Source organism: Scatophagus argus, chromosome 15 (genome assembly GCF_020382885.2).
Source record: "Scatophagus argus isolate fScaArg1 chromosome 15, fScaArg1.pri, whole genome shotgun sequence".
Taxonomy (NCBI): domain Eukaryota; kingdom Metazoa; phylum Chordata; class Actinopteri; family Scatophagidae; genus Scatophagus; species Scatophagus argus.
In genome coordinates this window covers 11,807,905-11,834,541 of record NC_058507.1, presented here as the reverse complement: position 1 = coordinate 11,834,541, position 26,637 = coordinate 11,807,905, and the positions used below count along the sequence as shown (strand labels likewise).

At 43.5% G+C, this 26,637-nt stretch overlaps 2 protein-coding genes and 2 long non-coding RNA genes across 6 annotated transcripts; 2 read left to right on the top strand and 2 right to left on the bottom strand.

Moving 5' to 3' along the window:
- LOC124071799 lies at positions 1-23,033 on the top strand. 3 transcript variants are annotated; one of them, XR_006845402.1, is made up of 3 exons: positions 1-285; positions 3,855-3,923; positions 22,905-23,033. It is a non-coding gene; the product is annotated as an uncharacterized LOC124071799 (long non-coding RNA). The 3 variants fall into 3 exon arrangements; XR_006845401.1 differs by lacking the exon at positions 22,905-23,033 and adding an exon at positions 20,408-20,526 and having other exon boundaries at positions 4-285; XR_006845400.1 differs by lacking the exon at positions 22,905-23,033 and adding an exon at positions 9,477-9,962 and having other exon boundaries at positions 6-285.
- LOC124071797 (homeobox protein six1b) lies at positions 10,737-13,154 on the bottom strand. Its single transcript, XM_046412719.1, has 2 exons — positions 12,290-13,154; positions 10,737-11,463 (listed from the first exon to the last, which is right to left on the bottom strand). Exons 1-2 carry the CDS (start codon positions 12,847-12,849, stop codon positions 11,169-11,171), a joined length of 855 nt encoding a protein of 284 aa, XP_046268675.1. The 5' UTR covers positions 12,850-13,154; the 3' UTR covers positions 10,737-11,168.
- On the top strand, positions 16,871-17,842 carry LOC124071800. The gene is made up of 3 exons (XR_006845403.1): positions 16,871-17,186; positions 17,383-17,506; positions 17,618-17,842. It is a non-coding gene; the product is annotated as an uncharacterized LOC124071800 (long non-coding RNA).
- six4a (SIX homeobox 4a) lies at positions 20,881-26,045 on the bottom strand. The gene is made up of 3 exons (XM_046412718.1): positions 25,147-26,045; positions 22,881-23,584; positions 20,881-21,496 (listed from the first exon to the last, which is right to left on the bottom strand). Exons 1-3 carry the CDS (start codon positions 25,878-25,880, stop codon positions 20,889-20,891), a joined length of 2,046 nt encoding a protein of 681 aa, XP_046268674.1. The 5' UTR covers positions 25,881-26,045; the 3' UTR covers positions 20,881-20,888.
- Between the last annotated feature and the right edge of the window lie 592 nt (positions 26,046-26,637).

Below are 26,637 nucleotides of genomic sequence, written 5' to 3'. Positions count from 1 at the left end.
GCAGACATTGATTGGCCCCATTTAGTTCTGCTTTCATTCACGCTCATGTTCAGGTTCCGAGTCTCCCTTCGTACGTTTGTGCAGGCGGATCAATCAATCAATCGATACGTCTCTCCAGCCTCGGCCCGCCTGAGTCGCTCACAAATTCGCCGTTTGTTAGCAGATACAATGCGGACAATGTAAGGCAATTATGAGGTGAAGTCAGCCAGTGTTCACATCACCGGGCTGCTCTGCTCACACAAAGAGGACTAAAGTCAGCCAGATCCCCCGCCTGTTGTTAGAGCTGTAAGTGCCCTTTGTTTTGACTCGCGCAAAATATGATCAGAAAACACGGTGGCCGGGAGCATTGTGGGAACACTTAAATAGTTATCGAGCGAACAGATCGTGGATGAAGGGCCCTCATGGCGATCAGAGAGCCTGCAGTAAAGTCAGAGACTTTGTCGATCTCACAAAGGCTGAAGAGCAAGAGCAAAAGTAAACCCTTAAGTGTCTTTCATGTCATTGAAAAGTCGTAGGTCAATAGTGACTTCACTGTCGTCATTAGTGACTTCTTTCAGTGTTAAGGTAGAATATAGTGTATGTAATCATTCCACAGCAGTGTAGAAGCAGATGTATGGCCAGATCAACTCACTAGGGGCCCTCATTGGGAAAGAAGGGCCTGTGGGACCCTGATCAGTCTTGTTCATGTCACAGCAGAGAATGAACAGGTGGACCTGATTAAATTAATGAATCACTGGGACACTGTCCTACTGGGACACCTGGATAGCACAGGGCCACTATTAATGTAAGTAACACTTTTCCTGCTATGTAAAGTCTGTTGTGAAAAACGGCTTGTTATAACTAGATTTGACATCAAGTCCACAGGTCAGTGCGTCAAGACACTGTTACTGTGAAATTCAATATAGCATCTGGCTGCCACAGGCTAATTTCCACACAGGGATCCTTGGTTTTTTCGTGGCTCTGAGCCCCAGTGCAGTTTCCCACCATGCTTATCTGGTTATCAAGCCTTGACAAGATGTTGCAATAACCGTATGATATATATATATACAGTATATACAGATATACAGTCCTACAATTCAAGAAAGAAACAAACCCACAAGAATGAATACTCAAACAAATACCCAAAGCCTATAAATTGTGCTCTGTAATTTATATTTCACAGGTGGTATATGGTTTAGTGAGATATATTACCAGCACATGTCTTTTTCATATTTTATTTTACACTGTGGGCAAATTTTAAACCAAGCTTACCAAGTGAGGGAATTATTGCTGTGAATTTCTCTCAGGTCACTATGTGTGCTAACTTATGTGGCCTCTAGATGGCGACAGTGACTGCGGAAAGAGGTTCCCTGTAGAGCTCGCGTTGTTTTATGCAGTGGAGATGTATCGCTGTAAGAACGCAACTTTTTTCTAGGTTTTATTCATGAACCTTAAAACGCGTTTCTCCTAAGCTAAACAGCAGGGTTTACACCAAAAATGCACGCTTTTATATAAGAAAATATACAACAAACAAACAAAACCCTAATCTTACTGAAATGTGACTTTCTCTTTTTGAAACATGGCTACATTACATTATTTTATTATGCAGATCATTAGCCCATGAAATTAGATGTTTTTCTCTCCAGTGATCCTGAACATATCAAAGACTTTACCAAAGTATTCACTTCCAATTGTTGTTTTCTTTTTCTATTGCCATTTTTTTAAAAATAAAAATTATACTGTATATTTACATTTTTTAATATCGTTCTCATCAGCCTTTCACTCGGATAACTGTGCACTGTAGTAGATATTTTTGATTATTTGTAGGGTGTTCTATCAGGAAAGGATAACTTTATACATATCAAAAACCAGGCACCATTTATTGGATTATTTAAAATAAAAATAGACGTTTTATTCAGGCTGTTTCTGTACTTGTAGTTCTTAGTGTTAGTCACAAGATGGTGCACAAGCTCCATAGTAGCTGCAGCTACCGTTTCACTGTTAAACATTGTTATTGTACGAGCAGCCTAGCTAAAAAATAAAATAAGATCCCTCCAATTGTGAACAAAATCTTAAAATCCTAAAATCTTAAATGACTGCTTTTATTTTAAAAAATCTGTCCATCATAAGACCTAGTTTGACAAGACATAGTATATATGATTTTTTTTTCTCATTTCTCTGACTTTTAGGCCTTCAGTTCGACTCCATTTAATGGGAGATTTGTGGACCCACATTAAGAATAATACTAAATGTAGAAAGAGCTCTTTAAATAAATTTTCTTGGCTTTACAACATGTATACAAACAAAACTACATGTAAATGTGGAGCTGAGTGTAAATGAGCATACAGCATTACTGAGCACAGGGTGTGAATGTACATGTGTAAGAAAGTGTCGAGGCAGGGCAAGGTTACCAGTTGGGATTTTAAGGGTCTATATTTAAACTCTCTGGTCTCCAGTTTCTGCAGCTGTCGCCAAGTTTAAGTTCAGCACCTTGAGCCTTTCTCAGCCATGGTCTTGGGTCATAGTTATAAACCTGCCAAACTCTGAGACAGAGAGAGTGAAGCAGAGACGCCTGCCCTTCAGACCGTATTTCCTGCAGCTTCAGAAAGTCCAGACTGTCCCAGTGTCATTGAAATAAAATACCTGCTTAATTACCAGATCATCCTTATCTTACTCACAACATGACTTTATAATGCGTCACATTATGTCACAATGCTCTTTTACTGCACTTTGAACACGCTAGACAGACTTTTTTGCTGTTAAAAATGTTATGTTATATCTTTGTCTCCCCATTTATCCACCTAAAATAATATTATTACTAATTTACCAAAGAAGTCTGTTTTTATGATCTTGTTTTTTTCCTGCTTCCTAACCATTTATTGTAGAATAATAGTAAATAATAGAATACGACTTTGCAATAAGCCCACATGTTTATTTATTCATTGTGACTGACAGGAAGGACATTATATGATTCAAACAACAGCATCATGGTCACATCATATTTGTTCCCATTTTATTTAAGTTATTCATATATATTTGTACAGATAGAAACAACATTAACAACCATCAATGAAAGGTTTAGAGGTGATATTCGTAACATACATCATACTTTTCATCAAGTTAACAGGTAACACAAAGTAGTTGAGAAGTTATTGTATGAAAGGAGCTCGCTGATTTAGTTTTTTATCATTATTGTTACAGTTAAATACTGTTTTATGTACTGTGCTGCTGTCATGATTTAGGGCAGACAAGGACCACAGTGGAAATACAGTACTATGTCTTTAATGTTTATTATTATTTTTTTTTTAATCTAATCTCAAGCTTCATGTTATGCATATCACTTTACTTATGTTGTTCAATTTGTGTGACACCATCTTTTAGGTTTGTTTGAATCTTCGCGGGTTTTGTTGTTTTTGGGTTTGATTTGTCAGTGGTAATGTTTTGCACTTAGTCATTTGAGTTCTATATGAAAGCAGCACAAAATGCACACACTGTTCTGAGAAAACAAGCTATGGATTTGAGATATTCTCACTGGGTTTTGAAAATAATGATTTCCAGTTGAGATTTATGCCAAAACAACTGAAAAACATTTGTTTTCGATTTCAATAATATGGCAATTTATTAATGTTATTCAGCACTATTCTACAGTATCTTCTCAATTCGAATCATCATTTCTCAACCAGTTAAATTATTTAGTCCTAACTTTTTGTCTGTTAAATCCTCCTTATGCGGGTGTCACACTTCAGCAATAAGTGAAAATAACAAAAATCTTCATATCCTTAGAATAAAGTGAATCTGATTCAGATAAACAGTACAGTGTGTTACTGTTAAATCTTTGGGAAGTCACCAAGTCATCTGCTGCTTCCGTTCTGCAGGCACCAGCAGTCTGTTTGAAGACGTGTGGCAGGACGGTGATGAGAAGGCTTCTTCTTTTCCTTTGATGGGTGAGTGGATTTACATAAATGTTTTTTTCCAGCTGTTCCAAATGCAGCTTTAATAAAGACATTTCAGTCATTTTGGTAGTGCGAGATGACAGCTCTCCTGTGCATAATTACAGCTGCCATATGTGATTAACATGTTGCTTATGTATGGCAAAGATCCTACTAATTTAGCACTTCAGCCTGTACTTTGCAAGTAGTAAAACAATAATTCCATAGATAGATAGAAAGATAAACAGATAGATAGATAGACTGTGTGTCTGCTGAAGAAGCGCCTACTGTCCAGTGGCAGCTCTGTGCCTAATAACAGAGCTTAGCTGGCATACCAGAGCCGGTGGCACATTGGTGTAGCGGTAACTCAGAGAGAGCACGGTAATTACCACCAGCCACTGACACCATGCTGCAAATGCACCAGTCAGCACTGAGAGGACCAGCAGAGCATATCCCCCTCTCTCTACGCTGCCAGGGTGCCCTGGTGATCAGCCACGGTGCATGAGTGGTTAGAAGAAAGAAACCAAATTGCAGAAAGTGAAAGACGTATCAGCTTTTTTCTTTCTTTCCTGTGGAAAGCAAGTTAGACTCTGTTGTTCTTCCCTCTTTGTTGTTGCACATTGAAAGTCTTGTCTTATCTTGGATGCACTCGACTGGACTCCTGAGCTCTGAATGAGGAGTCATGAAGGCGTTCTCTCAGGAGAGGCCGGCTGGAAAACATACTGCAGGGCCGGAATGGGAAGTTTATTTTGCTTGGTGCATGAATATCTGTGGGATGTGGGGCTCCATGCATGGAGGGCTGCAGGAGCACTCCAGTTTCATCACTGCAGCAACCCCCCCCCCCAACCCCTCCTCCTCCTGCTCCTCCTCTTCCTCCTCTATCACTAATAATTTCACTTCATCCCCACTGCATCCTAATCACTCCTAATTCTTCACACATTTTAATTTTGTTTCTTCTCTCCTTTCCCTCCCTGTTCCTCTATCACATGCAGGCTAAAATTGGCCCAGCAGCTTTTCTCTGGGTCTTTTGTCCCTGCTCAGGGAGAAGCTTGGCACACAGAGGATCGTGTTACAACTTTCATTTCCTGAACATTTTTCTTTTTTTTTTCCTGCATGGAACCAAGAAGGGTATTTTATCCCTCTATGCAGTATGAAGATGAAGGGCGAAGGGAGCAAGATGGCAGCTCTGATCCGGGCTGCTGTCACTCCAACTTTGGCAGACAAATAAAGCACAAACTACACATAGCTGCAGGGTCCTGGTAGAGGATAGCTGCCGTGTGGTTGGGGTGGGGTGGGGTGGGGAGGGGGTGTGGATCATAGTGTGTCAAGTAAGGGGAGCTTAGTTGCTTGAGTTATTTGTGAGCCTCAGGACAGGTGAGGTGATGCCGCTCGGGAGTGTGAGGTATATTTCATTATCCGGTATCCCGTAGCACTTCCTCTTGTTGTGTCTGCTACCCCCAGCCTCTCCCCGAAAGCTCCTTGAGCCTGGAGCGGTGATGTGTTTAGGCTCATGGATCTTTTCTCGGCTGGATATAGAAGCCGGTAAACATGCAGTACATTGGCAACAGTCTACACATTTATCAGTAATCACTTCTATTGTGAAATTATGTCCAGGACATGATACTAAACCCAGACATTATGGCTTTAGTTATGTCTGGAAGCCACCAAGGCTACCGTAGTTTATATTCAGCATCTATTTATGTTGTGTGATGATAGTAAAATCTGTGGATACTGTCGGATAGATATTCTGCTTGTTTTTTTTTTTGTGGATTTGTATTTTATATATATTAAGTCAAAGGTTTAAATATTTAGGCTGTTGTTATTCTTTTTTTTTCTTCCCACAGTACATCCTTCCCCATCTGTGGCTCTCAATCGTGGGGCCGTTTGTCTCTACTGGAGACACAAATCTTTAAAATAGCAAAAATCTATCAATTTTTAAAACTAAAAAAAAATGTAAAAATCTCTCAGTAACTTGTGGCTGTAATTAGTTTTCCTATTATATGCAAATTCCATGAAAACACTAAAACCATCAATGAATTGGTATTTCCTGTGTAGCCACGACCTGATGTATCTGTGTTGTCCACAAATGATGTAAAGACGCTGAGCACACTGTTGGTGACATGTTCCTTCACCAGCATGAACATGAAAGCTGTAGTTCGTTTTGAGTCAGTTCCAGGTAAACCACCTGCCTTGAGCACTCACTAGAGCACAGAATGTGTATTAATTCACAGCTGAAAATAGTCCAGCTAGCACAGAACAGCTAGCTGTAGCCCTTAAGGATTACTTATTTTCTTTAAGAAAAGCTTAGGAAAGTTTAACTTTTTGTTTTTCCTGGATTGGACATTTGTACCCGAACTTTTATTCCCACCCTCCTCTCAGTTCAGTCTTTGTCTGTGCTTCATGCCACATTCTCATGTCCCATCACCTGCTGGAAGGAAAAAATTATGTTGAAATTATGAGGGACTGTTTGTCTGTTTTAAGCTGAAACTAACTGGAAAAAAATCTTTAAAATCCTCACAAAAGTATTCAAAAGAAAATTTTCAGACTGAAGTCACTTTCCTAATGAAACATATGAGACTAAGGCCACTATCAACTTTCTCTCCAAGCTCCAAAAATATACATATCTGATTCTCAGCAATCAGAGCTGGGTTTTGTGTCTGGAAGAGTTTGTTATATGAGCTTGAGCCCTCTGGCCACATTTCTTTTATACAAGTCCTCTTTCCTAAGCATTACTCACACGCACACACACATGCACACACACGTCTTATCTTGTCCTTTGTCTTTTGCTCTTGTAACGTATTAGAAACCTTCTCCCTTTCATCAGGTAATGTATATGATGCTGTCATTCATTCATTTGACACACAACATGCTATTTAACACCCTAATAGGCTGGGATCGTCTGCGGAGTCTCCTCCTCCTCCTCCTCCTCCTTCTCGTGTCTGAACCCTGGGTCATGCATCACTCATCCCAACTGGAAGAAAGAGATAAATATTTCTTTCAGCTCCGTCACATAGGAGCTTCCTGTCAGGCAAGAGGCTTCCTAGGCTCGTGAGTGGGAGCTGTGTTTCGCCTCGCAGCTCCTACATCAGTATAATTAACATTTTTGTAGGCAGAGCAGCATAATCCTTCTGATCTCTAATGCGCTCATGTCACAGAAATATAACAGACGCCTGCTACTTCCATCTAGAAGATTTTTTGTGAGTTTTACTTTAATCAGTTGTATTTCCTCAGATACACACACACACACACACACACCATGTCTGGTACACGTGAGTATGCACCCGCACACACACACACACACACACACAGAGCCTGCATCTGCCTCCGGGTACGTCCAGGCAGGAACATTGTCAGATCCATGCATCATTGGTAAGAAAATCTCTCTACCCCCCACCCCCAGTCCCCTCCCCTCCCATACCACCAGCCCTGCCCCTCTGAGGCAGACCTGAAAAGATCCTTTTGTCCCTCATCACCCGCCTGCCCCCCACTCCCTTCTCTCCCCCTCTCTGAGACACACACACACACACACACACACACCTCGTACAGTCTGTGGTTATGGATACCTGGGACTGTCTCACACGCGGGCTTCCTTGTGTGGTAAAGCAACCTGCAGGCAGCAAACCATGAAAAAGCAACCAGAAGTTCTTCAGCTTTGCATTTTGTCCTTGTAAGGGATGCACACCGACTCTGATGCCAGAGAAAACATTAAGCCAGACGGTGCAGCAGACTCATGCAGGCTACTCTCCATGTTTATTTGCACACGTCAGGGCCCTTCCTGCTGTTGATTTAGAGCCACTGCCACTTACTCCTATGTCAAATGAAATGCCCTTTTGATGACTCGGGCTCTGTTTGCCGTCAGCAGCTGTTGTTACTGGCACCGGCATGCCATAGGCTGACGTTACCTCCAGCTTTTGTCATCTGGTCCATAGGCTGGAGCACGCCTACCACTTGTTGCGTGGCTGATGAGAGGAAGACAGAGTGGCTGATACAGCAGATAGATTTACGACTGCAGGCTTTGTCCCTCTGGATTCGGAAGCGAAGGATTCGAGCATGATTAAAAGCACAGTCAGAGTTTCCGTGTTGGATTGATTTTAGTCTCTTGCACATCCTGAAGGTGACTCCGATAGCCTCCCTCTGTCACACAGGCAAAGAGCCTGTTTAATCCTCGCTGTGTCTATACCCTGCCGGACATGTTGTCATTAGATTAACAGGTATGAGGAGTCACTTTGGTGGCTTTGTGATCACCTGTTTGTTAATTTGTGAATATTTAGCCACAGCGTGTGCCAAGAGTGAATAACACGTGCTGTGGTCAGGATGATATGGTCCGATGTGCAGGACCTGTGCTCTCTGCTGACCTCTGCTGAGTGTGACGTGAGCAATACTGTGGGATACATTTGGGCTATTGTAATGGCTATTTTTATTATAAAATACAGACATGTATGAGTTAAACCATTTGTATTTTCAAACAGTTAAAATTGTCCTGAGCTCTAAACAGGCTCTGACACAAATTTCTCTTTTGTCTGGGAAAAAAGCCTCATTACTTTTAATTTGATATTTCAAAAATACATCTGGTCATATGTTCTTTAGTGACAGACTAAATCAGATATTGATAATTATTTACAATGTTTTTTGTTTTGTTTTGTTTGTTTTAGTTTTTGACCAGAAATCATTTTGTTAGAACGTTTAGGTCACATTTTGAAATTAAACTTTGTGTTTTCTGCTTGAAGTTAAAGACTAGCAAACTTAAAGCCCTTAAAAACTTTTCAGTTCTGTGAGTGGTGGGATCCCGTATGAACTTAGCATTTTCTTCTTATATCAGAAAGATTTCTGTGTTTTGTATTATTTTGTTTCTGTTCGTCTCGCCGATCTGCAGTGGCTCTAGTGTAAAAAAGGTGATGTTACGCATTTCATCACAACCATTCAGGATTTCACAACATTTGAATCAAAATCTGGTGAAAATTGTTTGCTCGGGCTGCCAGTCAAATTGGATCAAACGACACTCACCCTGATGACGCAAATTATCTGAGTTTCTGAGTGTGAATGATACCCAACTGCGTTTTCCTGCCTTTAAATTTGACTTTTGTTTTTTTAGTCATAAATATTTCATGTTAAATACCTAAGATTTGAAAACGCATTTTAGGACTTTAAGTACTATTTTGAGGTATTTGTACACTCCACTACATTTTTTAAAGTAAATATAACTTTTTACGACACTGCATTTATCTGACTCTTTACAGATTGATTTTTTTTTCAAATAAAATGTGTTATGATTTAATCAAATATGATTAAACAACTAAACTACATAGGAAGTTCAGATTATCTTGTGATAACATGATAAGAGGCTGACGGAGGGTTTTCTGCATATCGAGTACTTCTTATGATCAGTACATTTTGCTGCTAATATGTTTTAGAGTAGACGGATATTACACGAAATTGAGCACTTAAAATGTGGCATTACTGCTTTTAGTTAAGCAAATGATCTGAATACTTCTTTCACCGCTGACTGTCACATTTTAGATTAAAAATGCAAAGAGTAAGAAACACTGACCAACATCCTGCTGATTCAAGGTCTGCTGAGGACAGCCAGACAGACACATCCTTCAAACAAGCCATATGGAAGTCTGCGGGTGATAGATGGGGAGCACAGTCCTGGTGTTTTTAGTAGACCTGAGGGTCTCAGAGAGAAAAGGAGAGAAGAGGGAGGCCTCTGGGATGCAGAATACCTCAAGGTCCCCACCACTGAAGCCGGGTGCTGCAACCCTGCAGCCCTGCAATCTTCGCAATCAGGCAGTAATGCTGGCAGCGACTGTTTCAGATTATGCTCAGGAAATCCTCTGTGCTCTCTGCTCAAAACAATTTACCCTGACATGAGCCCAAAGAGAGTGCAGGGGGTGGGGGGGACAAGAGAGCTGTCTTCACCAGATTCCTGCTCTCAGGCCACCACAATGCCATATTCTGGCCTACAAATAATCTGCTGTTTATTATTATAATAATTACTATTATTAAGATGGAAATTGTAGTCAAAGAACCTACTATTTAAGCTCTTATAATTAATTTGCTATATATATATTATATATAATATATATATATAATATATATAGAGATATATATATCCAAAGCTGAAAAAGGATGAGGGTTGAGTGGTGGCTCTTTCCCATGGCCCGGAACCGACAGAACAAACTCTCGGAGAGAGCAAGGAAAACACGGCAACAAAAAGCCAATGATCCGCAGCACTCAGACCGAAAAAGAAAAAAAAAGAAAGAAAAAAAAGGGGGTGTGTGTGGGGGGGGGTGATCTCTCCTTCAGCCAAACATGTATTATGGAACAAACACGATATTCAAAGGATCCAAAGCTGCCTCATGTGTACACAACAGCCTCCTGACAGACAGCTGCTGATGTTGACTTACGTTTGTATAATTAAATTTACTTTTATGACGTGTGTTTGAATTGTGTCTTGAATTACCATAATTATTGTTAAAAAAAAAAAAGAATAATAAAGAAGCCGTAGAGCAGGCTTTAATCTCTCCCACAAATATTTCTGATGCAGATTCATGTCCCACCGATGTAGTCATGACTGCTTTCTTGTCGCTTTTGGGTTTTTTTTCTGAGGATTCACTCATTCTAAGCAGCAGACAGAAACAGGATTAAATATGTCGGCACTAAAAATAATTGTAATAAGGAAATAGGTTAATTCACGTTTAATTAGTGGTAAATTCACAGTGATTATAGTCGCGATTCATTTGGTTTGCACAGGTCTGAGGGCAAGAATCTACGCATTAATATCTCTTAGCTTTTCCCCCCTAAATACACAAATAACACAGAGACAAATGCATTACTTTTGTTTTATTGGAAACTAATTATCATGACCCTAATGAAAACGTTACCTCTTAGTTTCCATCGCAGGAGTTTGCTATAATTCTTTTATCTCAACAAAATATCATAAATTAAGCAAATGGGCGGTCCAGTTAAGTGTTTGTTTGAGTTAAGAGTTTCAAGCAGGTCCTGTTGGTGTGTTTCCATGTCCAGGAGATCAGAAAATCCTCCTGGCAGGGGGGGCATACAGGATAAGCGCATAAAGAAATTTGTTCTAACCAAATTTAACGACAGACAAGTCAGTCTATATTATAAGGTAGGCTACTATAGTGTTATTTCATACATGTACTCAATCTGATATACTTATCAGTCTTCTTTTTTTGTTGGACGGGGGGGGGGGGGAGTGAGGGGGCCGTTTTTGTAAAATATAATAATCTGGCAGCCTCTTTAAGAGCCCAAATCCACAAGACTGGAGGTTAGAGGTCCCAACAAGGAGTCCTGCAGTTGGTGCGGGTGTCCGTGCATGCTGTGCACCGGCTGTGGGGGCCCCAGGCCGGACATGGGGTAAGCTGAGGCCCCGGGATGGCTCATGTTGCCCTGAAGCAAAAGCGCTGAGTTCTGGTCGGGGCTCTGAGGTGGAGAAAACTCGTCCTCCGAGCTGGACATGAGAGACTTCCCTCCGTCGAGCGGGGACAGCTGGTTCTGTTTGTTGCCGCCTGCGTTGTTGTTTTCACTGTTCTCTCTGGAAATGACAAACATGGGGGAAAATGAGGGAAAAACAGCCTACGCACATTTTGGAAGATGGCATTAAATCCGTATGTCAGGCCTGTAGGTGACGTTTTGGAGGAGTATAAAAAGCAACCATAATTATTTTACAGCAACGCCAAAAATATAGCAGGCCCAGACCTCGAGGAAAAAACTAATCAGAAATCTGTACGTTTAGTTATCTGTGATTTATTCCTCTTGATGTTGGATACTACTGAGTTGTTATGGCAGTCAGAATATTCTACTGTAAGCCAGTTCAACGTTTAACACGTATCTCTAAAGTAGAAAATAGTCCACAAAATGTGACTATTTCGCCTCCTGTATTTTTCCATCATTATTAAATAGCACGTTATCTTGCATTCTGGGGCGGATGTTTAATGTAGCCCAGTTTAGTTTATAATTCAGGTTGAGACATGTTTTAAAACGGGGCGGCTTCTGTAGAAGAAAGTCCATCATTTGTCAACAACACGCTTCTGTTTACTATCACTGTGATAGGACTGATTTGGGGAGGGGAGGGGGTGGACATAATCAAAATGAATAAATAAGGTGAAATAAGATGATTCCTATCGGGAATTATTTCCCCTTTTTTCCCCTTTTCTTGTAGCATGAATAGGCCCCACCGTCAGAACTCACTGACTCCTCTGAACCCTGCGCTTTCTTATACTTTGGTTGCTTGTAGCCACATTTTGACATTATTTCTTCCAAATCGAGCTATAAATTGCTTTTGAAACATGCAAGTAAAAAAAAATGTAAATGTCTTTCTACGTTACAAGCAGCAGCGAGGCTGTGCCCGTGAGACGTACCTCTCCTTCGCCTCTGCGGCTCTGTCCCTCTGCCGTCTGTTTTTGAACCAGTTGCTGACCTGCGTGGTGGTCAGTCCTGTGGCCTCGGCCAGCTCTCTCTTTTCCCGCGGGGACGGGTAGGGGTTATGTGTGTACCACTCTCTCAGGACGCCCCTGGACTTCTCCTTAAAGCAGTAGCTGGTCTCCTCGCCGTCCCATATCGTGCGGGGCAGCGGGAATTTCCTCCGCACCCGGTACTTTCCTACAGCTCCGAGCGGCCGGCCGCGCAGCTTCTCCGCCTCCACGTAGTGCGCCTTCAGCCAGAGCTGCTGCAGCTTCGGGTGGTTGTGCGGAGAAAACTGATGGCTTTCCAGGATCTTGTAGAGTTCTCTGAAGTTCCCCCGATGAAAGGCCACCACCGCCTTGGCTTTGAGGACGCTTTCGTTCTTGTGGAGGTGATCGCAAGCGGGTAGAGACCACAGGAAGCGGCCGAGCCTCTCTAGATTTCCTCCCTGCTGCAACACCTCGCAAACGCACGCCACTTGCTCCTGCGTAAACCCGAAGGACGGCAATATAGACATGATGTCCGAGCTCACTCCTCCGCCCAAAACGTTGGTATCCAAAACGGTAGATGTCGTTTATTTTCTGCGTCTCTTTTTGTTTCTTGTCGTGATACAATCCGGCGCAGTCCGTCCGCGCAGCACAGGCCCTGTAGGCGATCCACTCCTCTCCAGCCCGTGATGCGCGCAGCAGATTGGGATGTTGATTGTTGGGACAGTTTGTTCCTGTTGCAGATATGTCAGGCTTAAAGGGAGCCTGTGCGTTTCGGTGATTGGCTCTCCCTCTGCCCTGCACCGTGTACAGGAGAGCAGGACTGAGTTTGCAGCTCCGTTTCCTCCCCAGAGGCAGTGCGTCAGGGGCTGAAATAGGAGCGCTCCCACCTCCCGCCCCCACAGTCCCTCTCCAGCTTCAGCCGAGGGAGCAGAGCAGCACCTAAACACTAATCAATTATTACAGACCTCTTAAAAAGAGTTATTAACGTGTTCTGAATATACATCTTCTATAATGGTGGCCTCCAGGTTTCCCAAGTGGGGCAAACCACACTGCATCTCCATACGTTATCAGTAATCACAGTCAGCAGAGTGTAAACCCACAAAACTCCAGGCTTTTTATTTGTGGAGGAAAGTTTATCCACTTTTACAGGCTGAAATATCTTTGATACACTTAAGCCAGGACACGCAACGACCCAAAGGCAGCGCGGGGAATTTTAACAACAACAAAAACAAAACACACAAAGCTTTAAATCTTCATTGACTTTGGTTATTTTGGTGTATTCTCACCAAGCTGGAGGTTTATTTCTCATCACAGCTGATCGTTAGTTGACGCCCACCAGCTTAAACACGTGCAGGTTTTTGTTGTCCCCCCCAACTTTTCAGTCTACTAATTACTGGAGCTGTTAATTTTATGAGGTTGTATAATTTAATAAGTTCTTATGATAGTCGAATCCATGGGTGCCGTTGCGCATGTGTTTTATTTGAGAAACCGGTACTACCTGCCAAACGTGTTATGGGACATAGACCACCAGTAGGAAATTAGCCATTTAAGCGTGTGGGTCTGTGTGTGTGTGTGTGTGTGTGTGTGTGTGTGTGTGTGTGAGAGAGAGAGAGAGAGAGAGAGAGAGAGAGAGAGAGAGGCTGATATGAAATACCACATGGTCTAAGCTTGCTGGACAATTTAGCTCATTTCTACAGGATTGGACATCACAAACACATCGCACAAATTCAGCAGCCAAATGGAGTGCGTTGAGAATCCGGGCCTATATGGTGTACAGAGTTGTAATTTGAGTCAGTTTTAGCTGTTTTTAGGTCTGAAAATTGACATTAAATAGGTCCACCACCTGCACGGATAGAGCGGGCTCCTCGCTCGTCGTGTTTGGTGTTTTGTGCTCTTGGTTTTCGAGAGATGCTTAATCCCAGCCTGTAGCCTGCATGTATATTTCAGCGATCAGACGGGCACCGCACTGACTCCACTGTTTTCTGTGGGGTGAAACACTAAACCAATCCATTAGTAAATGAGTTCTCTGCGACACTGCTTCTTGGTGGTGCAGTTGTTGGTTTGAGCCATATAGATCACATTTCTTTATCTGCCACAGAGTCCTAAACCCTTTTAATACGTTAAGAAACATTATTTGACCCGGAAAATAATATCTAACTTTAAACAAATTCACTCAGCGCGTTTTGAGAAGTTGACCCTTTTCCTAAAGGATTTTTATTGTCTAAAAACAAAATTCTCTGACCTTTTTGTTTTTGTGTTGACAGACATTTGGGGGAAAAAACTGATTTCTGTACAGCTTCACTCTGGAATACGTGTGATGTGGTGTGGATAGGTGTGAATAATGTGTGATTTAACCTGCAGGACTTTACACTGAAATAAATCTGAGTAGGGTTTTTGTTTTTTTGTTTGTTTTGTTGTCATATTAAAATAAAAGAAGCTCAGTATTAGGGAGTGTGGACATTTGTTTGGGCTCGACCACTGAGTGAAATCAAATTCCGCCAGGATAGTCAGGTTTGATCAGACTTGTTTCAGCACTGAATATATGCTCGCTGTGGAAAGAACTGCAGGTCAAAATTTATCAGCATTTTCCGCACGGAGGTTTGTTTTCATTCGTCAGATATTAAACTGGACCTAAACATCTAATATCCTCCTGAATGGACGGTTTGTATCCCGCCATGCTGAAACCAAAATGTGGAAATATTAGATTACCGGGTGAAACACACCTGAAGCCACTGAGTTAATTGCAGTTATTATCATTTTTCTTTTAGCAGTGTCGTCAGGGGAGTGACATAGCAGATCGTTTTCTCAAACTGCATAAAAACGTCAGCTTGAACTTTTGCAAAGATAATTTAACAATTTAAAGCTGGTCTTAGAAACAGCTTAATTTCCTTTTCTCTCAGGCAGCCACTCACGCCATATTGCTTAAACATGATTCAATTAGGCCTTGCAGCTCCTTAATGTAAATGTTGAACCGTATCTTTTAGTGGACACCCCGGGCTCTCAGGCCACTTTAGCTCGGGGTCTGTAGCTGCACTCGGGCCGTGCGTAAAAACCTCAGTGCTTCAGTAAATGAGCTGTCTGATGAGCGGCTCTCGGGTTTCTCTAATATCTCTACCACATTGCGCCGCGCCTCCTCCTTTAACCCGAGCAGCCCGGGGGGCGAGATTATTTCAAGATGTGGACTCTCCGCCTCCGCCCCTGCCACGGCCAGTGCCGGGCTCCTCGTACCCCCCGACAAGTAATGCAATACTTAGGTAGGCTATCATTCGTTACTCCTTTTCAAAAATGGGCCTTGGAGGGAGCAGGGTTTTCTTACTCTCGTTACAGGCTTTTCCCTCCACCGTTAAACCCCCTCTGTTACTTCCAAAAATAAGCCAGTCTGCCTCTCCTGGAAGCTCACGGCTGCGCTCATGGATGTTCCAAGTTTTAGTCACTGATTTTCCAGAAAACTCAAAAGAGTCAGAATGTTTTCACCCAACCAGATAAATAAACTTTTTTTCGCCATTTCCCATTAATGTGAAGGTAGAGCTTCTAGAGAACTGCTGAAGCTTGTTTATTGAATTATTTCACATCATGACAGCAGTTTGGTTTCTTAATTACTGATTGAGAAAAAAAAATGAATGAAATTCGTTACACCATGCGCCGCTTGGGAAACGATGTAACGGGGACAGTCCAGTCCATGGGGAGACAAGAAGAGAGAGAGAGGGAAAAAAGAAAAGGCTCAGCTCAAAACACTTCGTAAAAATGTCAGCATCAGAAAGCCCGTGGTCCCCATTGGAGGCTTTATTTTTTAGAAAATACGGAGGAAAGCTGAAACGACCACTGGCTCACTGAACAGATGGTTTTCACTCGATCTAAATCCAAAGTGCTATTTCAGCGACTGGAACAAAGCCGATACTGTTTAAATTAAGTGAAAAAATGTCAGATTTAGTCCCCAGGGCTTCTTTGTCTTTGGGTTTTTTTTTGAGGGGGAGAGTTTTAGTTGTCATTCAGTGGTGCCCTCTTGCTGCCCTCACACAACATGAAGAGATTTAATTATTTATTCAAAAAATTCATTTCTGACTAAAGTCAACAGTCCCACACAAGCGTGGAAATCAATTTATTTGTCTGTTTATTTTTCTTATGAATTTTATACAAGCAGGCTTGTATTAATATCACAAAATTCTTCTTTTTGGCTTCGCGTGCGTCGACAAATTAATTAATCTAATCAGCAGTTTGTCATTTGCTCACACTCTCTGATTAGCTGAAGACGTCCTAAATGTGTCTTTAATGAAGAGTTAAAGCGGTTTATTCGGTGAAGTGAAAGACAGGAAGAAAAAAAAAAAGGCAGCCCCTTCTCTCAAAACAAAACACAACTGTTGACATGAGTGAGTTAAATGAAATTGGAGCTGCAATTATCAGCTTAACAGAGTTTCCTGTCATGTTGGAAAATTAGACCTGGTACAAGTGCATTGGGGTTATAGCCGCCGCGCCCCCCTCCCATCAAAATCATTACGCATTTCCTCAGAGGACCACCTCCACAAATATGCAATTACGGCCTCGGCTTTTACAGTGCGCTGCTCGGTAAACACGCCCCAGGCACAGGGATGGAGACATTTGTTTTAGGGAAATTCTTTTTCTTTTCTTTTTTTCCCCCCCTCAAGTAAATAAACAATCGAGGCGGACAGATAAACATATTAACAAACAAAAGAAAGGATTTTTTTCCCTCCCCAGCTGGATGGTTCTACTACCATGTGTGCCTTACTGGCAGGGAGGGGGCGCCATGACAATGCTATGGTGCAAAGTCCAAACGTGACTGCCGAAAAGGGATGAGTTGCTGCATGTGTTTGAGCAAATGAGTTTTCGAGCAGTTGAGCAGCAGCAGGTGAGTGCGTGTTTTTGTGCCCCACGATCTGCTCTGCTCCTGTTACAAAGTGCCGTTTTTCTCCTTTGGGAAATACCGTTTGACCACTGCGGTACGGACGTGAAGCTGCTTCCCAGCTGCTGCGTCGCTGCGTGCGTGTGTGTGTGTGTGTGTCTAACATATACACATTCACACTTGAAACTCTCCTTCTTTACAGCCCCAGAACAAACAAGGGAATCACGCCAGTTGCATCTTCACTTTCCCGTATAGTGGCAGATGAAGCGGACATGTGCACATACCTTCTACTCTGCCAAGCAACAGCTCAATTACTTTAAGTGGAGGTGAGAGAACAAACTGCAAGTGTTGAGGACATTTATTTCCCTTCTTGTTCATAAACACCACCGACTTTCCACAAGCCTGGAAGAGTCAATAGTGGATTTTGTTTCTGCCAGGAAGGAGAAGTCCTCTCCGCATGCCTTGGCCAGTAGTTGGTGGGTCTGTGCGAGCAGGCTGGTACCCGCTGACCCCTGCCCTCTCATTAGTGGGACGTGGAGCAGCGGAGTACCGTGCTCCCCAGGTCATGTTACATATGGCTTGCAGTCTGCTGTGCCGCATTAAATGTCAGCTTTGAAACCATCTGAAAGATCAGAGGTCAGTGTTTTTAATAAGACCGGAGTTCTGAGGGAGTTCCCTCTTTTTTTTACTGTGCAACCCAAGTATGTTTTATGTTGCGTGTTGGAAATTGTGGACGAAATCATCCGCTGCTATTTAGATATGGGGATGTTCTGATTTTCACACATAAAAGAAGCAGTGCCATTTTTTAAAATTTAGCAATAAACTGTCCCCAGCCCCCACGTAAAATGCACTCCACGTCTTGTGTGAGTGAACAATTGTGCTCCTTTCCTGCCTAATTTATAGGCACAATACAAAGGTGGAATTTGGAGTTTTCTGTGCTCCCCCCCTCCTCCCCGTGGGACCCACAGACCATGGGCTCCTTCTGCGAATGGGATATTGTTCAGGGTTCCAACAAAGCTGTTTTCACCCTCTTCAATATTACAGGAGGAGTTACCTGATACCTAACAATCAGCTAATCCACTGCCCATGGCGACGAGGTCACCTGTGCACAGGTAACTTTATCCTGGTTGCCTGCCTCTCCCTCCCTTTCCCGTTAGTCTCTCCCATTTTTTTTCTTCTCTGTGTGCCTCAACAGTGAGCACAGACAAACAGCCTCTGTTTATTTAGGTCATCAGTTAGATCATATATAACCCCTCTAGCTGGGATCCACTGAGAGGACAGCTCTTCTAATACACCACACACATGCTGTGAATAGAATAAAATCCCCTGCTGTTTGTCCATTTGTCAAACTCTGTCTCAGTCTTATCTCTACCTTGCTGGCTTGGTCGGGTGCCTACCGAGTGAACAAGTACCGGGTGGAAATTCACGAATTTGAGGAGAATCCCCTCAAGCCGTGAGAGGAGTTCGGGCTCTTTTCTGGATAGAGAGTCAGCGTCTGTGATTGACAGCTCCACAGATTCATTCTTCCACATGTTGAAGTAGGGGTTCTTTGGGAGGGGGGGGGGGTTGTTCGGCCTTCGCTCAAGTAAAAGGCCATTGGATTGGACTTAGCTGTGGGGAGCTGTAGACCCCCCACCCAAAGGGAGCTTTACCTCTGGAAATCTCATTGCTGTTTATTTGAATTACAGGGGCTGAGATGAGAAAAGGAGGGCTAATGAACTCCAGGTTGTCAGGCATGTGCAAACGATCACTGCAGGTTTGCAGAGAGCTTCACCAGGCTTGCTGGATTACTGCATGCCCGCCCCCCCCCCCCTTCGTCCCATCTCATCCTCACACTTTGGCTACATAGGACTCTTAAATATTTGGAAGACATGCTGTTTTCTTAAGCTTACATTCACTACTCACATATTGTGTCCCTAACAGCAGCCATTCCTTAAATTTAGCAGTCATCTTGATGCTAAATTCCTTAGAAATAATTTTTAAAATATCAGTTTTATGTTTTTATAAATATAAACTTTTATTGCAGTATGGAGAATTAGAAAAATACATTCAAATAATTTCAGATAACAAACATATAATTCAAACTAAGATAAAAAAAAAAAAAAAATGACCACCTCTTGTACTATTTGCCCACGACTCATTTTTGGTATATGACATTACAGCACTGAGAATACTTTCACTGAAGTGTCCATTCAAATTGATGGGATTATGTCGTAAATCCTGACAAAGAAAAGTATCACTAGTCCGCTTGTATGAAGCACTGATAGGTGTGCATGGTGTGAGTTGGCTGTGAGGCTGAAATGTGCTATTTCAGTCATGTATGACAGCGAGGAATTAGGCTCCTGTTGTGAAAAAGCACCGGACACACTTGACAAATGGGCTCCACATTCTCTTGTCTTTTCCCTCAACTGACACCCAACAAATGTGCCAGTGGCAGCGGCGGTAAATCTCCAAAGCTGCAATGTCACCGCCTGCACGCCAACAAGAGAGCTACGACTGAGCTTACTTTCAGTGTTATTCACAAAACAAAAGTAAAAGGCACTAGTGTTCAAAACATTATAATGCCATGCAAAGAGAAATTATTACAATCCCTTTATAGAAAAATATCATTCATGGTTACCGACATTTGGAGAGACACATCAAAATGAAACAGGATATAGTATAGCATCATCACATCTAGTTAACATACTATGAGTTGCAGCATTGTAAGCAACTTATGATGAACAGCATGTGAAACCGACAGCACGACCTTTCGGGCCATCGTTCATATCTTGGTCTCACAGGTCGATGATGAGGCTTGAAATATGAGTCGTAACTGAAATAGTGCGCGTTTGTTGAGGTGTGTCACACGTGACAAACCCTCGGACGTGAAGGCTATTTGAAACACGTACATTGTAATGTCAGTATGGTAGTGCAAATGCCAAAACAGAGCGAGGCCATTGTGTCTTGTAACTAGCAGAAAGGCACATTCGTCTTAAATCTAGTCGAATATTCAACACTCCTAGTTCATTTGGTGTGAAATAAAGCACAAAAGTGGAGTTTTGCAGTGACTTGAGAGGCATTCAGAGACTTTAAGTTGATTACTGAAGGACACTTTTTCCTAAATCAGCAGCTTTATGCATTTAACGATCTATTTTCTATGTGTGTGTGTGCAGTCCTTTAGTAAAGCAGTTGCTCTGTAACTGACCAATTTCACAGAGGCTCTCTCCCTCTTCTCCCCTACTCAGTGACCTTTTTGGTTTGACCCAGATGACGCATTTAGTTTGGAGGAACATCCTGGTCACGTGACTCGAGGCATTCCAGCACCTGCTTCTGCGGATCAAATCCACTCAACAGGAAGTAGCAGGTGTTGTCTATAAAAATGCACATTTAAACACGGCTCAAACACATACAGCGGCTTCTTTTGTGAGCACATAACAGTCATGATGTTCCTTCTAACTTTTAAAACGTGTCATAGGTTTTTCTTTCTTTCTTTCTTTCTTTTTTTGATAAACTGACAATGCCCATCCACGTGGCTCCTCTGTGACTAGAGTGCATTGTAAAAGTCAAATGACCTACAAATAATTTAACATTTAAAGGAAATGAGTAGTAAAAAAAAAAAAACAAAAACAAAAACCCCACACACACACGCACACACAGAAGTACAAAGATTCACCATATCGCTGCTTGGGGCTGACATGAGTGCTTCTCAAGGTGGGAGATTTGAGGTTAAAGGTCAGCCATGTCCTCCTCCATCTGCACTGTCTGTAGTTTGGCTAGCTCCTTCCCCTCCACGGCCTCCAACTCTCCACACATCCCCCGCACCATCTCGTTCACGCCCCCCGAGCTGCCCACCTTGTTCTCTGAAAGGTTCATGTAGTCGCTGTTCATGCTAGGGCCCATGAGGTGCGAGGACACTGGGCCCCGGACTTCGTGGCCCCCCAGATACTCTGTGGGCTGGAGGTGGTGGCTGCTGGCATCTGTCTGGGCCATCAATGGTGTGCTGACCGTGAGGGTGGTGTAGACCTCTGGCTCAGGGCTGGACGAGCTGACAGCAGGGACCTTGGTGGTTGAGGCGGCACCTTGGCTGGAGGGAACCTCTTCTGAGTTGGGGGTGGTGTAGCTGAGCTGCCCGCTGGGGTCCAGGTGGAGCCCATGGTGGTACGAGGAGTACACGCCTCCCTCCAGGGGCTCCTTCTTGATGGACGGCTGGCCAGCGTTGCTCATGTTGTAGAGGACTGTGCTGTGGTGCAGGGACGTCATAGTCAGCTTGTCCTGCTGCTGGAACGAGTCGTCATTGGAGGAACTCACTGCCACATTGTTCAGAGGCATGGTACCTGTGGTGGCAGAACAATGGATCAGTACATACAGTATCTATACCTCTGCTAGTCTATGTAGATCCCTTCTCATTCCTCACAGTATTTTAAGCTTCATTTACAGCAGGCCTTGCCCCAAAATTGCTGTTGTGTGTCTCACACACTTTGTGCTCTTTAAGCTTGACCCTGTGGTGCTCCAGAGAACTAGCATAAATGCCTGCCAGGACTCAACAGCAAGCTACAATTTTCTGTTTTTCCTTAGTATTCATGCTGGTGCAGCTTCTCTGCTTTATGTCAAAGTAAGTGCTGTAATGACTTATTCCCTGTTAGTGCGTTTCATGGCCTCTGATTGTCTGAAACGTATTTTCCCTCCTCCCTGCTCTGTAGATCAAGATGGCTATGATGATGAGTGATGGTGACTACAGAACGAGTTTTCATTCATCTCTGGGGTTTTCAAAGGACCACCTCTTCAGTGTGTGTGTGTGTGTGTGTGTGTGTGTGTGTGTGTGTGTGTGGCCCTTCCTTGTTTCTTCTGCTCTGTGTTATGTGTAGTATCAGCCCTTTGGGCTACAGCCCAAACACAGACAAGCCAAGAATAAAGCAGTTCAGATATATTGGGCGAACGTAGTAGAGACTTGTTGACAAATCACCACAGACGTGTAGCATTGCACTGGAACATTTAAATAGGGCAAAAGGCACATCTATATTTTGATAGAATAGTAGAGAAGATTATGCCTGGATGTGGTTATTCTAATACGGTGATGTGTCTTAATTTAGTATTTAGCTATTCTTCAGTGCTACTCTACATAATGGCGAAGTGATAACTTTCAATGAATTTACTTGAATGCTCAAAGGCAGAGTGAGTAGGATTTGTCTGTTGCAGTTTGTAAACACAACAATCAAAGCTGTCCCATCTTCTCCGTCTCCTCCATTTTCGTGGCTTTCGCCTCTTGGATGCCCGCTTACAATATGGCACCTGGTCACTACCTTGTAATAAAGTCCCACCCTCAAACACCCTTCATTCTGTTATTGACTGGGGACTACACACCCGCTGCCCAAGGCTGACGCCCAGAATGTTCCAAATACAGCAAAATAAGAAAGCATAAGCAGAGGGCGGGGTCTCAGCAGATACAGAGACACACTCCTAATGGGCCTAAGTGATGCTTGTTTTTGTATGAGTCTACACATTGATTTTAATGAAAATGAACAGTGAAGACCTCTAAATCCTTAACCTAATTACGATTAAATTCTATTAGTCATAATCACACTGTCACTAATAAAATATGAAGCCAAACATATGTTTTATTTGGTCCGTGTTCCCCTTTTCTGGCTTGATGGATCTAAATATAACTACCAAGAAATCAGAACAGTTTTTAAGTGTACATAAACATTTTTCTGAACACACCTTGTTGTGTGATTGCTGAGGAAGACGAGGCAGAAGAGAGCTGCAGTGGAGGAAGACCTACATCGCTGTTGAGCAGTGAGCTGCCATCACTGTCATGGACTCCACTTGGTACCTGGACCAGACTGTAGCCACCCAGCTGCAGCGCACCTGAAGAGGAGCTGAACGTGAGCACAGACGAGCCTCCGTTCTGGGCAGCCATGGTGTGAACCCCCTCCAGCTTCACCTCCGCTCCGTTCACACAGCCGGAGTAGGAGGCGTACTGCAGGGTCGAGTCCTCAGCGGAACTGCCCAGTCCCTTCTCCTGACCTGTCTGCATCTGCATGTCCACTCCCGAGCCCCCCAGCAGCACCCCTCCAGACGACCTCAGAGGGTTGAAGGCCAAGGGTTGGATGCCCAAATTGAGCCCGTTAAAGAGGATGTTTCCAGGTGTGTGGAGGTAAGACGAGCCACCATTGTGAAACACGGTGGGAGAGGTGTTACTGGTCACTAGACTTCCGTTGTAGAGACCGCCACTGCTGGAGCCAGGGGGCAGCTTGATGTCCCCGATCTGCTGGATGACCACCCCACTGTCCAGAGGCCCTGTTTGAATGGGAAGGGTCCCATGGGTGATCACCCCATCTGAAGAGTTAGAGAGGGGCCGTGGAGACAGGTCCTCCTGGCCTTTGCTCGACTCATCCTCTGTGCTGTGGTTTCCATCAGATTCACTGTGGAAACAAAAAAGACCGAGGAGATGACGGATTGCATGTCGCAAAACAAAAGAAAGCAATGAAAGAATTATTTCTGGTGAAATTTTCTTTAGACTTTAAGAATTAAATGAGTGCATTCTAAAGCACTATCATAATATCAGTATAATAAAATACAGTTTCATATGTTGGTAGTGGCTTATTTTTCACCCACAGCTTGTCTGTACTGAAGACAGAACAGACAAACTGACATTTGTTGCTGTGTTATTCCACAGCTTTGAAGAGCCGGCTGTGTTTGAATGCGCAGCCCTCTCTTACCTCATGGAGAGCTGCGCTGACAACAACCAACCAGCGTCAACAACCGTGCAACCATTTGCCGCAATAAATTCTGGTGTGACAAAATGCCAGAACGGGTGGCGTGACAAAACAAATGGCCGAGAGTATTTATATGAATTTCTTCCTCCGATTTAACACGGTGTTAGAATTTAAAATCCCGCTTTTCCTGTTTTCAAGAAGTCTTAAATACGATATAGCTGGCGCATCTTATTTAAAGATTTATCTCTCTCTCTCTCTCTCTCTCTCTCTCTTTTTAAGATTGATTCAAACAGCTGCACGCACACACACACACACACATGGACACACACTCGCCCCCCTCTTCCAGGAAAACACACAAAGACACTATAGTTGCCACAATGTTGAGACGAGTTGTTAGAAATATCTACAGGTTGAACTTATACTTAAACGTTGTTTCTGAAGTACAGACTTAAAGGTAGTATAGATGGTGGTGTGGTGTGTGTGTGTGTGTGTATATGTGTGTGTGTGTGTGTGTGTGAGAGAGAGAGAGAGACAGAGACGGGGGGGGTCAACTCCACCAGGTGTGCGTCAGCTTTGTTCACAGAGAGGGAAACATGAAAGAATACAGTTCTGTCTGTTTGTGCGGAGGATTATGAAATGAAACGCAGGGGCTGATGGAGGCTTGGAGATCCTTTTTGGTCCGAGATGGGTGGGTGGGTGTGTGTGTGTGGGGGGTGTTTGTGTGCTATTGAACACATGGACGCGCTAGTGTGTTTGTATGTTAACACACAAACACAATACAGGCAGATAAGAAGAAATTAAACCAACTTTACAAGTCACCTTGTTAATCGTTTCATCAAAGTCACCGACTCCTCTGGTCTGACAGTGCGAGAGCCACTATGTTATTTTGTTGCTTATGGTTTCCATGCCCCTTAGCACCAACACACACTTGAAACCGGATCTGAATGGCAACCGCTTCATATTTCAAAACATTAAAAGCGTGCTCCAAACCGTTTTACGCGTACTTTTTCGTCTCTTAACCATCAACAGTTGATGTTTCACATTGTCAAGACTTAGATGTCAGTCCAACTGGACATTATGAAATACACTGGGTATTGTCTGTCACTGACTTGAGTGTAAATGGTTATAAACTACAGGCGCCCTTCCCCGGAATAAGCTTCCAAATACTTTGTTAAAATTAGCCTGGGTCTATTTTAATGCGCCTTTTACGCAGAACACACTCGGTGTAACGTTTTAATTTATTTAATTCAATTCTTTTGCCACCTCACCTTTTTGATTGTGCCTCAGACGGATTTCTGTCTCTCTGTCTCCTGTTTTTGAACCAGTTGCTGACCTGGGTCAAGGAGAGTCCTGTAATCTTGGCGAGATTTCTTTTCTCGGCGGGAGAGGGGTACCTATTCTGATTATACAGATCCTTCAGCGCATTTCGGGACCTCTCCTTGAAACAATACACAGTCTCCTCGCCGTCCCAAATAGTCCTGGGGAGAGGGTACTTTCTCCGAATCCGGTACTTGTCCACGGCGCCCAGGGGTCTCCCCCGCGCCTTCTCCGCCTCGGTGTACCGGGCCTTGTACCACAGATCTTGCAGAAAGGTGTGGTTGGACGTGCTGAAACTGTGGTTCTCCAAAACACTGTACAGCTCCTGATACCGAGCCTGGTGGAAAGCAACGAGGGCTTGGGCTTTCAGGATGCTTTCGTTGCCGCGTAGCAGGTCACTCTGTGGCAGGGACCACAGGAACCTGGCCAGTCGGTCCACATTGCCTCCCTGCTGCAAAGCCTCGCAGACACAAGCCACTTGCTCCGGGGAGAAAGCCAGGGAGGAAGCGGCGCTCACCAGCAACTCCGTGCGCACCGCGTCCGTGTTGGGAGTCGTGCGCTCCATGGACAACTCCGCCGCGTCCAGCGCCACAAGCTTGATGCACTCCCGTGTATCCAACTCCTTCACATTTTCCCTCTTGATGTCATTTGCTGTTGTGACTTCTCCGGCAGAAGAAGAAGACATTTTTTTTGTTCAAGCCTTCCCTGTAAAGTCACTCCTCCCAGCCTCGATCAGGTTACCTCCTCGCCATGCGAATGCGATCGGATATCTGACAGCAGCTGTAAGTAGATATCTCTCTCCCCTTTTCCTCCCAACGTGACTTTTACTCTGCGGGGACTGGAGCTGGAAGGAGACACGCTGGGGTCTATCTGCAGGAGAGCCACGCTATTGGCCGCTGACGGCCCCATAAGGGAGGAGCAAGCGGGATTCAGGCACGAATGTTTGGTTTCCAGCTGTCAGTCATATAACCTACAGTACAGTCCCGTAACTCACCTGTGCAAGGTGAGTGCTTTTCTATCGTGGGAACGGGATATTCTAGTTGTCTGTATTGTCAGGAGCTGACTTAGCTTTATGTGGAAACATTATTCCCGCATCAAGGTATGGGGATCCGAGAGTAAAATAATTCTCGGACTATTGTCACTCATTGTTTTAATATCACAAAACATTCAATAAAATGTAAGACTGATACGGAATTTGTCGGATATACTGGAGGAATCAGATCTGTTTTCGTTTAGACTCTTTTTACGCTGACACCCACTCCCTACCTCGTTAGATCCTGCTCCTAAAAAGCAGTAATGTTAAAGGTGGAGACATTTAAACTTTCAGCACAGATCCATAGTTCCGGGTGTTGATTGTGACTGAGGTGTAAATATTGCCAGTTTGTTTGTCCCCCAAGTCCTTCACACATTGGACGATCTCACAAAAATAACAACAACAATAC